Source organism: Microtus ochrogaster (assembly GCF_000317375.1).
Source record: "Microtus ochrogaster isolate Prairie Vole_2 chromosome 14 unlocalized genomic scaffold, MicOch1.0 chr14_random_1, whole genome shotgun sequence".
Classification (NCBI taxonomy): Eukaryota; Metazoa; Chordata; class Mammalia; order Rodentia; family Cricetidae; genus Microtus; species Microtus ochrogaster.
Window position 1 is genome coordinate 31,291,939 of NW_004949096.1, and position 13,483 is coordinate 31,305,421.

The 13,483-nt window shown below is 39.5% G+C and overlaps 1 protein-coding gene and 1 pseudogene across 1 annotated transcript in view; one reads left to right on the forward strand and one right to left on the reverse strand.

The window, feature by feature from the left end:
- Bloc1s6 (biogenesis of lysosomal organelles complex 1 subunit 6) overlaps positions 1 to 7,214 on the forward strand; it is a 14,753-nt gene extending 7,539 nt beyond the window's left edge. The window contains exons 4-5 of the mRNA XM_005364383.3: positions 443 to 529; positions 933 to 7,214. Coding sequence (XP_005364440.1) covers positions 443 to 529; positions 933 to 1,052 — 207 coding nt within the window. The 3' untranslated portion in view covers positions 1,053 to 7,214. The remainder of the gene's footprint in view (positions 1 to 442; positions 530 to 932) is intronic.
- Positions 3,492 to 5,443, reverse strand: LOC113457970 (annotated as a pseudogene).
- Positions 7,215 to 13,483: the final 6,269 nt, after the last annotated feature.

The window sequence follows — 13,483 nt, forward strand, 5'->3', positions numbered from 1 at the left end:
GCTGGGTTAGACACCAAAGGACTAAGCACGTTATTTGAAGATGCTGGATTAGACACCAAAGGACTAAGCACGTTATTTGAAGATGTTGGGTTAGAGAGAGAGAGAGAGAGAGAGAGAGAGAGAGAGAGAGAGAGAGAGAAGTCCTGGCTGATCCAGTCTGGCTTCAGATTCACACAGATCTAGCGCCTTTGCCTCCTGAGTGCCAGGATTAAGGGGTGCACCATTACACCCATCTTTAATAACTTTTTTTTTGTCAGCTGAATTGAATTGGGTGTTTTAAAAATCCTGCTAATGGTTCAATGAAATCTGTATCATCGGACTTAAAATATGTACACAGTTGAGGTTCTAAAGTTCACCAGTTCGGGAAGGATGAGCTGTAGTTTAAGTGTGGACGTAGTTGTCGGTCTTGGCATTTCCTGCTATCTTATCTGACTCTGTTCAGTTCACAGAAGCGAAGCACTATCATGCCAAGCTGGTGAATATAAGGAAGGAGATGCTGTTGCTTCATGAGAAAACATCCAAGTTAAAAGTGAGTGGGAACCCTTGGATGCCCTTTTTACGTGGAATTTTATTTTTCTTCAGTGTTCATGTTTTGGCGTTTTATACTTCTGGGTCCAGTAAGATATCAACTCATGCTGCATTATTTCCCTTTAAGAATGAAGTCTTTTGGTCCCTCCGCTAGTAGCTGGGCTGACAGGCTCATCTCTGCATGTGAAGATGTAGTTCACATTTAATGTGAGCTGGGAGTAAAGTTTTCATTGTCGTTCTAAATTAAGGGGGCCTTGAATTACTCCAGATAAATTTAAAAGTTAAGCATGGGCTTTATTGATATGTATTGATTAATAATGTTATTGATAACATTATTATTTTTAAGTTCTGCCATAACTGTAACCCTTGACTGCCTCCTCCTTCACCCCCCAATCTCTCTACAGAAAAGAGCACTTAAGCTCCAGCAGAAGAGGCAGAGAGAAGAGCTGGAAAAGGAACAGCAGAGGGAAAAGGAATTTGAAAGGGAAAAGCAGCTGACAGCCAAGCCAGCCAAAAGGACATGAGCAGCCTAGCTACGGGTGTTCGCTGCCCTGTCGCACTCCCTGGATCTCCAGTGCTGTACACAGAGACGGTGCAGATGGTACCTTATGCCATGGACATGTTAGAAGTCCTTCGCAGGGTTGCTGTATCTCTGTGATTTCATTTCTCTTCACTTAAGAAGCCTTGTTTTTGATATTTACATTTTCAACTTTTGCTTAATTTTAAAACTTATTATTTTGATTTTAAGTCATTTGTAAACTGGAAAACACTTTGGTTTTTACTGGAGTCTGGACACTAGTTCAAAATGAGTACAAGTGCTTGGGCTTCTTGAGAATTGATTTTATAGTTTCAGTTTCTCCTCCTATGATGACAGGCCTTTCCTGCTCTGTAACACTGAGTTCTGGCAATTGCTTTTCATTGCTTAAAGAGAAATTCCAGTTGTCTGGCCACAGATCTTCCGGGAAGAAAGCCGTCGAGCCTTTGTGAAGAACACAGGACATGTGTGTACCCGGAAATACCAGCACGATAGATATGGGTCAGGAGAGGGAGTGCCAGACAGACTCTTCAGCCATTCTGTTTCTCGGGGCTGGTGCTTATGCAGATTCCATCTGTTCCTAAAGCTGTGCGGTGATGGTGGACCCGCCAGATGCTCTGATGGGCAGCACGCTTGTGCTAAGTCATCCAGTGCAGGAGCTTGTTGTGCTTTTTTTTTTTTTTAAACTCAGACAGGGTTTGTACAAAGCCCTGATGTCCTGGAGCTCACTCTGTAGACCAGGCTCACAGAAATCCACCTGCCTCTTATCCCAAGTGCTGAGATTAAAGGTGTGTGCCACCACATCTGGCTCAGGGCTTTTTAAAGTAGAGTAATACCCGCTGTTGTTCACATCATGTGTAATCACAGGGTTGGTGGATGTCAGTAAACAGTATACAGAAGAGGCAGCGTGAGACCTTTATATTCTTTTTTCTATGCCTTGAAAACAAAAAAATTAATTACTGTACTCAGTGTTTAAATCCATGACAAGTACTTCACCTATACACATAAAATTACTAAATTGTTTTATCAGACCTCTTTTAATATACAATATCTACACCTATTGAAAAAGGAAGTAGGAAAGTATTAATAGATAAAAATATAGCATATAGACAGAGTACTTCTGTATTCTAGCCTTGTTTGAGTGACAGGTAAGGAAACTTGTGTTACAAGTCATAATGCCACCACCATATCAGCTAGGGAAAGACCGTAACATCTCTGAGTCACCTGGGAAAAGCCATATTCCTGTTTTGCTTTTGGAAATAATTAATCATAGGTTTATATTTATTAAGTATATCCTTAAGCCTTCCATCACTTTAGGAACCTATAAAGTTAGCAAACTAAGCTACATTTTAGTAAATATTTTGATCCCAGAAAACAAAACTGGGCAACAGACGTATATACAAAGTACACAGTTGAAATCTTTGGGCAAGAGGCAACAAGAATGTTAATGGATGAGAAGCTATGCTAGTCCACCCTATCAAACTGTGGATCACAGCAGGCAGATGAGCATGCCCAGCTGCTGCTGATGTGTAAATTCTTGTCATGATGAATCTATATAAATAGTGCTATGGTTAAGCTAATAATAGAAAAATACTATCTGTAGCATGCTATAATTAGAGAAAGTTAATGGTATAAAACAAAGAAAAATAATCTATGCTTTTTACTTGTGAGGAAAAATGGCAAAAATATTGTGATTACTTATTACCTTACAATAAATTTTCATTGATTTTAAGTTGAGCCACGGTGACTAAAGCCTTATGGTATGATTTTACATACCATCAATTCATTAGACAATCAGCAGATGTATAGCCCTTGAATTTTCCAAAACCTTAGTTTTTCATGTATAAAGGAGGAAACCAAAGTAGGAAACCCTCAGAAGCAGAAATGTCAAAGGTACCGTGTATCTGTACAACTCAGAGCTTCAAAATACAAGCATCATACATACGAGCAATAAATAAGTCAGACCTGATGTCATCAGATAACAAGATAATGACTAATCAGCAGCATGAAAAAAGTCGAATTGCCGCTCTAAAATTATTTCTTCATAAAATAGAAGGTACACCAATGTTTTGAACACTGGCTACCTAAAAAAAATTTGGAATACAATTTGTCCACTAAAAATATATCTGTTTTAAAGAGTCATTTGTAAAACATAAACCCAGCCTTATACACACATTTTTTTTTCCTTAGGAAAAGGGCACTTAGTGTATAGCTAAGGCATTCAGAACATAAAGATCCTGTTGACTTCCCTATTAGTAAGAAGGTATTCTGTGCAGTTTTAAATTTATATTTATAAAAATATAAATATGCCTGAGAGAGATGGCATAATGCCTGCTACAAAATCCATTGTCAAGGCCACAAAAACAATACTGACTCTTCGTTCTTAGTTGCCAGAAACTTCCCAAATCATAAAAAAAGATAAGGTATTCTGAGTCTTCAGAAGTGGGCTCGTACTCTTTTGTTGTCTTCTAAGAGCCGTTCGATTTCAGCCAGTAAGCCTTCATTCACTTGAGTATCTTCCCAGCAAAGAGTACATTTTATTAAACTGTATACGAAACTGTCTAGTCATCTCCACTTGCAAATTCGCAATGTCCTAAAGCAAGCACCCCTGAAGTCATCCAAGGTTTCCTGTATCATGTTCTGAAGGAAGCGAATCTGAGCAGAGGTCGGTAATACATTGGGCTGACTGGTCCCAAGGCTATCCACTATTTTTTTCTGAGCGTCAGCTCTCTACTCCAGCAGTGACAGAGGACGCTGCCTTTGGAACTGGAGTTGAGGATCCATTGACTGAGGGCTTCAGTTTCCTTTTTTGGCTTTTCATATTTTTCAAGATTTCTTGTTTGGTTACATGATGGAGAGGTATTTCGAATTCCTGGTTCAGTACCAGAGGAGATCAACTTTGCAAACTGCTTCGGGAGTCCTTCGGCTCCGGCTTCTTCCCCACGTACGTTCTCTTGGCCTCAGCTTCCAGATCACAGCTCTCACTTTCTTCTTTCCCTGGAGATCCCACGAGGACAGAAGAGCACTGGAGTGCAATACCAGAGGGCTAGAAGTGACTGGATTTTTTTTCCTCAGTGGGAACGCTGAGTTCAGTTACAGTAGAAAGTCAAGGCCATCTCCTTTGCCTACAGATTCATTACCTCTGTTGGCTACAGCATCGTCTCTGACTGGTGAGAACATGTCACCTAAACTACTTTCCCTCGTATCATCAAAGCTGGAGAAATCTTGACTTATTCCACCATCTGTTTCCTTAAAATATTTCTATTTATGCTTCGAGAAGACAAGCCTGCTTTATCCTGAGCAGCAATGACTCCTTTCGCCACGGCTATCATCACAGGCTGTGGGAGAACTGTGGCAATGGAAGAGGCAGTTGCTTCTCTGACAGCCCTACGGCTGCTGGGTACAGCAATACTCTGTTTGTTCACTGATGTGCCCTTATTTGAGCACCCATTATTAAAACTTGCCTTTGTCAGAGACGTGGGATACTGAAATGCTCTACATTGTACAGATGTCTTGTGGGCTCTGATGGTTTTCACGGGTGATTTCAGCTTACATCATACTGATATATTTTCCCACGGGAAGATCTAATAGCCCAAGTGGCTCCATCAAGCATAAAATCTACTGAGGCCAGAGGAGTGTCGGCCACTAAAGTTCTCACCAGCTTCTTACTTGAAGTGTCATGGAGAATGATTCTCTTATCCAGGCCCATGGTTACAAACAGCAGTTCATTGACAGGAGAGAAACATGCCTGAAGCTGGAGCCTTGTGTCCTGTCAAAGCTACGATATGAGCTCTGACTGTTGACATCCCAGAGGGCTACTGTTCCGTTATCTGAAACACTGCCAAGGAGAGACTTCTTAAACGGAGTACTTCACGAGCTGGATGGGCTGATTACTTCCGTGGCCAAACAGTGTACTGGATGTATTCATGGTTATGCTGTGCAAAACAGTCTCACCACTGAGAGAGACCCAGAGGTAATGTAGCAATCATTCCAATTGTATGCCACACAAGTGACTTCACCTTTATGATCCTTAAGAGACCAATGAACTCATTTTGATTTTAAATCCCCAATATTAACAGTGTTATTTAGGCCTCCACTTGCCAAATACATTGATGTGGAATTTAAATCTACACATGTCTGCTTTTGCCCTTCAGCAAGCTGCAAAAGTGGGACGGGTTTACCTTTGCAACTCGACACCACCATTTTGTCACCGCTGTAGGTTGCTGTCACTAGGAAGTTATCATTGCTGCTCCAACATATTGAACTGATTCCATGTGGTGACGTGTGGCGGTTGAATTTACCCACAAATGCCATACATGAAGCATCCCATATTTTAATATCGTTGCCTGATGAAGCAAATCTAAGGTTTTCTTGTATGACTCAGCCTCTCAAGCTTGGGACCTCCCCCCCCCACTCCCTGCTAGATACCTTCAGTTATATCCTTGATGTGATATGTGGGGACTTAATCTGTACGGCAAATGAAGTTTCATTGTTAGAAATCAAGTGTGTGTTAGTATACTTCCCCATTTAGTGTTTCATACACAACTGGGCTCCGTCCCTACTGTGTATGAACAGTGCAGAACTACAAAGTAGGTAGTAGTCTTTTATACTCCATGTTACACCTTTAGTATGCTGGAGTCACTACCTCTGATCTCATGCTGGCTCTAAAGATCAGATCTTTAGTGATGAAGAGATCACTAAAGATGAAAGATACTAAAAAACTTGTTGGTTTAAAGGCTTAACTACTTTGAAAGAACCTTTTCTTTCTTTAATGAATGAATGGTAGTCCCACAAATCACTGCTCTGACCTTCTGTTTAACAATACAAATGTGTCTATTTGAAGGGCTCTTACCCTAGTCACTTGCTGTCACTGCTAGAGCAGGCGTCTCTAGAACTTGCAGGACAGTGTCATTAAATTACAGAACGTACTGTTATAATAAGATATCTGACATCTGACAAAGGCTGTAAATTGTTTTTCACAATGATTTTGACTGATGGTATTGGTGACTTAAAATACTGCTCCTAGACACTTTCCTCAGTCTATTGAAGTGAATCTATTTCTCCAGTGACTCTGGTGTACCTTAAAGGACACTCCCAGGTCTAGTCGTCACCAGCAGGGTTTTCCACACTAAAGCGTGTGTCCTTTTCATGTGGGGACTTGAGAGAATATCAACACCCTTAGATTGTACTCACTAGTTCTGATGTGGAGCCCACACAAGTTTTAGAGTGCTAAAGACAATTCTGGTGCAAGGAACTGGTAGTGTAGATAGTTCAGTGACTACAGTTCTAAGGGATGGAATGGTTTCCAAGCTACCCAGTAATTTGTGGAATTCATCTGAAACTTGAGAAATAAGTTTTTCACTACTGCTTTTGATATATAATCAGATTTAAAACTAAACCTTAGCTGGCAGGAAATTATAAGAGCCCTGGTTAATTAATTGAACTTTTTGATCTATAGCAAAATAGATCATCTTTAATGAATAAATGGCAAGGCAGTGTTTGCAGAATTAAGTTTTAAAGACTTTTAAAATATCAAAAAGAGGGGCTGGAGAAATGGCTCAGCAGTTAAGAGCACTAACTGTTCTTGCAGAGGACCCAGGTTCAATTCCTAGCACACACATGGCAGTTTACAACTGTCTGTAACTCTAGTTCCAGGGGACTCAGTGCCCTCAACTGTCCTCTGCCTGCACCAGACACACATGTGGTACACTTATTCACATTTGAAAAACATTCATCTACATAACCTAGAAACAGATAAATCTACAAAAACCATATGTAATTAGCCATTATTTTAAGGTTATTGGTTAGTCGGAAATGTGATAGGTGATCAAACCCTAAAACTTTAGCTGTATCTCACATATAACCTTATAAAAGTCTTGCTGTGTTTTTCAACAAATAGAAATTGGTTGGAAAAAAAGTTGTGTTTGTTTTGAAACAATATTAGATATATACAGAGCTGAAATGTATGGTGTTCATTTTGTGTTGACTTTGTCTTGAATAACATGTAAATAAGCAGACGTTGAATGTAATGTAATATGTCCACTGTGAGTTTTATTAGTACCAGTTGTATGCCCAAATACCTTTGTCTGATTTTGATTTTATGAATGAAAACTACTTTTTATGCATCTAATAAAACATCAGAATCATGGGGTTTTATTTGTCAAGAACTATTCTGTACACATCAGTATGTATTTGTATTTATGTACATTACTCCAGACTTCTGACTGTTTTACCACCTCTCCTATTTTGTTCCTCTTCATGTCCTCTGTATACTAAATGATCTTTATATCTCATTAAAAAGTTCCAGCGCTCAGGAGGCAGAGGCAGGCAGATCTCTGTGAGTTTGAGGCCAGCCTGGTCTATAAGAGCTAATTCCAGGACAGGCTCCAAAGCTACAGAGAAACCCTATCTCAAAAAATAACAACAACAACAACAAAACAAATTGCCAGTCCATGGGCTGCAGAATTCTAACTTGGCTTGCAGAGGACCCAGGTTTGGTTCCCAGTACATCAGGTGTGGTAAGGAGGCCACTTGTTTGTTTCCCAGCCACCCAGACTTCTGAAATAATCACACAGAAACTGTATTAATTAAATCATAGCTTGGCCAATTAGTTAATTGTATTGCTAGCTAGCTCTTACATCTAGAATTAACCCATCTCCATTATTTTATATTTTACCACGAGGGTTGTGACCTACTGGCAAGGTTTCAGCATGTCTGCCTCTGGCAGCAGCTCCATGGTGTCTCGTTACTCTGCCTTCTTCCTCCCAGCATTCAGTTTAGTTTTCCCTGCCTACCTGTGTTCTGTTCTGCTCCCCTATAGGCTCAAAGCAGCTATTCACCAGTGGCATTCACAGCATACAGAGGGGAATCCCACATCAACTCCCCTTTTCTGCTTAAATAAAAAAGGAAGGTTTTAGCTTTAACATAGTAAAATTACATATAACAAGACAGGTATCAAGCAATAATTACAGTTACAATATTTCTATCTATCTTACATCATAACTAAGGAAAACTATATAACTATCAATTCTTCAACTTCATCAAAGGCTGCAGAAAGATATAATATTACCTAAGTAAACAGGAAAGTATATTCATCAAAATCATAGAAGTAAACTTTCCTAACATGAAGATATAGGAAATAGAACACTAAATAGACTGGATCTAAAAAGTTCCTTCACCACATAATAATCAAAACACTAAACATACAGAATAAAGAAAGAATATTAAAAGCTGCAAAAGAAAAAAGGCCAAGTAACATATAAAGTTAGACCTATCAGAATTACACCTGACTTCTCAATGGAAACAATGAAACTCAGAAGGAACTGGTCAAGTATTATATAGACATTAAGAGACCATGGATGCCAGCCCTGCTATACCTAGTAAAACTTTCAGTCACCACAGATGGACAAAACAAGATATTCTATGACAAAACCAGATTTAATCAATACCTAGTCACAAACCCAGCACTACACAAAGTGCTAGAAGGAAAACTCCAACCCAAGGAAGTTGGCTACATCCACAAAAACACAGACAATATATGATCTCACAGCTACAAATCCCAAAGAAGGGAAAAAATGTACACAATAACATCAACAACAATGGAAACTAAAATAACAGGAACTAACAATTACTTGTCATTAATATCCCTTAATATAAATGGACTCAATTCACCTATAAAAAGACATAGGCTAACAGATTGGAAACAAAAACAAAATCCATCCTTCTGCTGCATACAAGAAATACACCTCAAACTCAAAGACAGACACCGCCTCAGAGTAAAGGATTGGGAAAAAATTTTCCAATCAAATGGACCTAGGAAACAAGCTGTTGTAGCTATCCTAATATATAAATAATATAATATAATATTAGCTAAAAATAGACTTCAAAGTAAAGTCAATCAAAAGAGACAAAGAAGGACATTTCATATTAGTCACAGGAAAAATTCATCAAGAGGAAATCTCAATACTGAACATCTATGCCCCAAATACAAGGGTCCCCATATATGTAAAATAAACACTTCTAAAACTTAAATCACTCATTAAACCCCACACACTAATAGTAGGAGACTTCAACACTCCACTCTCACCACTAGACAGGTCTGTCAAACAGAAAATTAACAGAGAAATAAGGGAACTAACAGATGTAATGACTCAAATGAACTTAATAGATATCTATAGAACATTCCATTCAAACAAAAGCCAACCACACTGAACCTCATAAGAGAAAGTGGGAATTACACTTGAACACATTGGCACAGGAGACTACTAAATATAACCCAGCAGCATGGACACTGAGAGAAACAGTTAATAAACGGGACCTCCTAAAACTGAACAGATTCTGTAAAGCAAAGGACACCGTCAACAAGACAAAACAGCAAGCTACAGAATGGGAAAAGATCTTCACCAACCCCACATCGAACAGAGGATTGATTTCGAAAATATACAAAGAACTCAAAAAACTTGACATCAAAAGAACAAACAATCCAATTTAGAAAAAATGGGGTACAAGCCTAAACAAAGAACTCTCAACAGACAAATCTCAAAGAGCTAAAAGACACTTAAGGAAATGTTCAACATCCTTAGCCATCAGAGAAATGCAAATCAAAACAACTCTGAGATTCATCTTACACCTGTAAGAATGGCCAAGATCAAAAACACTGATGACAGCTTATGCTTGGAAAGGATGTGGGGTAAAGGGAACACTTCTGCATTGTTGGTGAGAGTGCAAATCGGTTCAGCCCCTTTGGATATCAGTGTGGTGATTTCTCAGAAAATTAGGGAACAACCTCCCTCAAGACCCACCACTTGATACCCAAAAGATGCTCAATCATACCACAAGGACATGTGCTCAACTATGTTCATAGCAGCTTTGTTTGTCATAGCCAGAACCTGGAAACAACCTAAATGCCCCTCGACCAAAGAATGGATAAGGAAATGTGGTACATTTACACAGTGGAGCACTAAACAGCAGATAGAACAATGACAGCTTGAAATTTGTGGGCAAGTGGATGGATTCAGAAAATATCATATTATGTGAGGTAACCCAGACCCAGAAAGGCAAATATCACATGTACTCACTCATAAGTGGCTCTTAGACATAAAGCAAAGACAAAGCAGCCTACAATTCACAATCCCAGAGAACAGCAATGAGGACCCTAAGAGAGACATACATGGATCTAATCTACATAAGAAGTAGAAAAAACACAGGATCTCCTTAGCAAATTGGGAGTGTGGGGACCATGGAAGATGGTAGAAGGGTTGCGGAGAAGGGGAGTGGAGAAAAACATATAGCTCAATAAAAACAATAAGAACAAAACAACAAAAACAAAAATCTTCATAACATCATCTAGACTAGAATTTGACCATATATCTGAGTACGATGGCCTAACTGGGATGTTATATAGAACTCACCATCACAGTTGACTTTTGGCTTAAATTTAAATATTATTATTGATCCTAACACCTGTCTGTCTGTCTGTGTCTTTCTCTTCCATGCCTATGACAAAAACTGCATTACATAAATATAAAACAAAGATAATCACAATATATTTCTTGAAACCAGGACATGGCTAGGAGGCTTCTAATCCTTTGATAATTTAGGCTACTGTTTTCATTCTTAATTTATGTATAATTAGACTAAATACCGGGTCCCAAGATATTAGGGATCAAACCCAAAGACAACAGATAGATTGGAAAGTAGAAAAATAGATGTCAAGTGCATTGTTTAGGTTTGTATTTTTTCCCATCAACTAGAGGTTTCTCAGATTTCTCAAGAATTAGCTTCCGGACAAAGTGGGCAATTGGGTAAAGGAGCAAGAGAAAGCATTTTTCACAGCTTGATAAACCACTCATGGGACAATGCTGCCATCTGGTGGTCCTATGTGGTATTCTGCTCCCCAGAACAGATTCTTACTGTACTTTTTCACTTGCTTTGATGGCATTTGGGTAATCCTTTCTTAAAGTTATTTTAGTTTGTTTTTGACACAGAGTCTTAGGTACTCTATGTCAGCTTCAAACGATGATGATGATGATGATGATGATGTGTGTGTGTGTGTGTGTCATAGAGCACATGTTTAGGTCTTTCTATCTCTTTCCGTCTTTGTGTGGGTCCTGGGTATTGAACTAAGCTTGCATGGAAAATTCCATTACACACAGCACCACCTCGTTATTCCTCAACTATAGTTTCTTAATATGAGTTTTTGCTTAAACAGTGAGATTCTAAAGGTATATTTGACAGGATTTAAAGCTGCATTTTTCTAATTTTTTGAGTCTTCTAAAAATTGACTTGAGGGCTTGACATCTTTCTTCTCTTAAAAACCATGACCAGTTAACTTATCATCATCTACCTAACCACCCATCTCTCAACCATCTGTTCAGTTGTCTATCACCTATCCATCCCATCCCCATTTATCACTGACTATGCTTAGATTTTCCCAAGGAAAGCACTGAATGCCTGCTGCAGGCAAAGATCCTGAAAGGCCACCTCTTTCCACCTGCCTTGGCTGATTGGGTTTCGAGTGGGCTCTTGGTCCAAGGACAAACAGCCCATGGGCCAGCGCACTAGCCTGGTAGAAGTTCTGCCTACATGGGGCTCAGAGTGACTCTCATCGTCCTAGTCAGTGACTGTCTTGGGAATGTGTCCCGGAACACACAGAGAATCTCCTTTAGCAATCAGAGGAGAAGAGGGTGGGGATGCAGAAGCCGAGAACAGCTAGGTATTTGGGGGACCAGTCTGCAGTCCGTGAATTTGTACTTCTTTTGAAGTGAACAAAGCAACCCCAGGTCTCATGATGCTTTGGGTTCTGCCTGGGTTCTGTGAATCCTGCTGCTAGACTTCCTTTAGGATTTGGTTACTGGGATGTTTCCTGTTTTCTACATTTCAACACTTTTTCATAATATATAATATCCCACCCCTGTTAAATTTATAAGATAGCTTTATCAATTACCTATTCATTGCAACCATTTTCCATTGTCTTTTGGTAGTTCTAACATGTTACAGTTTTCAAAGAATTTTGCATGTATTATTTAATAATAGAGGGGCTACTTAGGGACCTAGGTATTTCCACACTCACTAATCCAGGAATTTGTAGAAAAATACATCAATGACCAGACTCTAGATTCAGTCCTGCTATCAGTCACAGTACTGTCTTTGTTATTTGTAGGCGTTTCTCCGCCTTTATCCAATTTTTTTTTTTTCTCTGTGGCTTTTTGGAGCCTGTCCTGGAACTAGCTCTGTAGACCAGGCTGGTCTCGAACTCACAGAGATCCGCCTGCCTCTGCCTCCCAAGTGCTGGGATTAAAGGCGGGCACCACCACCGCCCGGCCTAACCAATTTCTTATTTCTATCTCTGGCCAGATCTAGATTCCTAGCCATTCTGAAGATCTGCTTCTTGCTGGGTGTTTAGCACTTGTTACCTACAGCAGCAGTATGAAGCAGTAGAAACGGAAGCAGGATGAGAGCATTTAAGCACACTTGCGGAAGTGATGGGGCTGAGTGTGACTTTTGGGACCCACCCCCCAAACTACCACACTGCAGCAGAGTTTTTGTTAAGTGGGACCCCTTAGGAGCGGGGACAAAATCAACCTCGGATTTTATTTTAAATTTCTTGAAATATGTACAAGGTGAGGAATTAATATGCTGGTATTTTGTTGAGAATTTTTGTGTCTATTATCATAAACAATATAATTTATTTTCTATGGTCTTTAGAATGAGTTTTTTTAGGAGAAGTTTGATAAAACTTGGAATTAGTTTTTTTTAAATGGTTGGTAGAGTTCATCTGGGAAGCCATCGGATGAATTTTTTAATCGCTGGTTCAATCTGCTTACTTGTTATTAGCCTATTTGGAAGATCTACGTCCTCATGATTTAGTCTTGGTGAGTTTGTGATTTTTGAAATTTGTCCATTTCATGTAGGTTATCAAATTTATTAGCTTATAATTGTTCATTCTTATCATTCTTGGTATTTCTGTAGAGTTGGTAGTTGTGTCTCTTTGTATTAGTTTTCTTATTGTTGTCACAAAATGCCCAACAAGAAGCAACTTAATACAGAGCTTATTTTGGCTTACAGTTCTAGGAGACACAGTCTGCACAGTGGGAAAGCATGGCAGCTCATAGGAGTGGAAGCTACTGCTGGTCACAGCATCTACAATCAGGAAGGCAAGAGGACTTTTTGTTTGTTTGTTTTTCTTAGAGACAGGGTTTCTCTGTAGTTTTTGGAGCCTCTCCTGGAACTCGCTCTGTAGACCAAGTTGGCCACAAACTCACAGAAATCTGCCTGCCTCTGCCTCCTGAGTGCTGGGATTAAAGGCATGCACCACCACCACCCTGCCAAGAAGGCAAGAGTGAACAGAAGTTTCTGTGACCTTCTCTCTCTCTCTCTCTCTCTCTCTCTCTCTCTCTCTCTCTCCTGTATTTAATTATA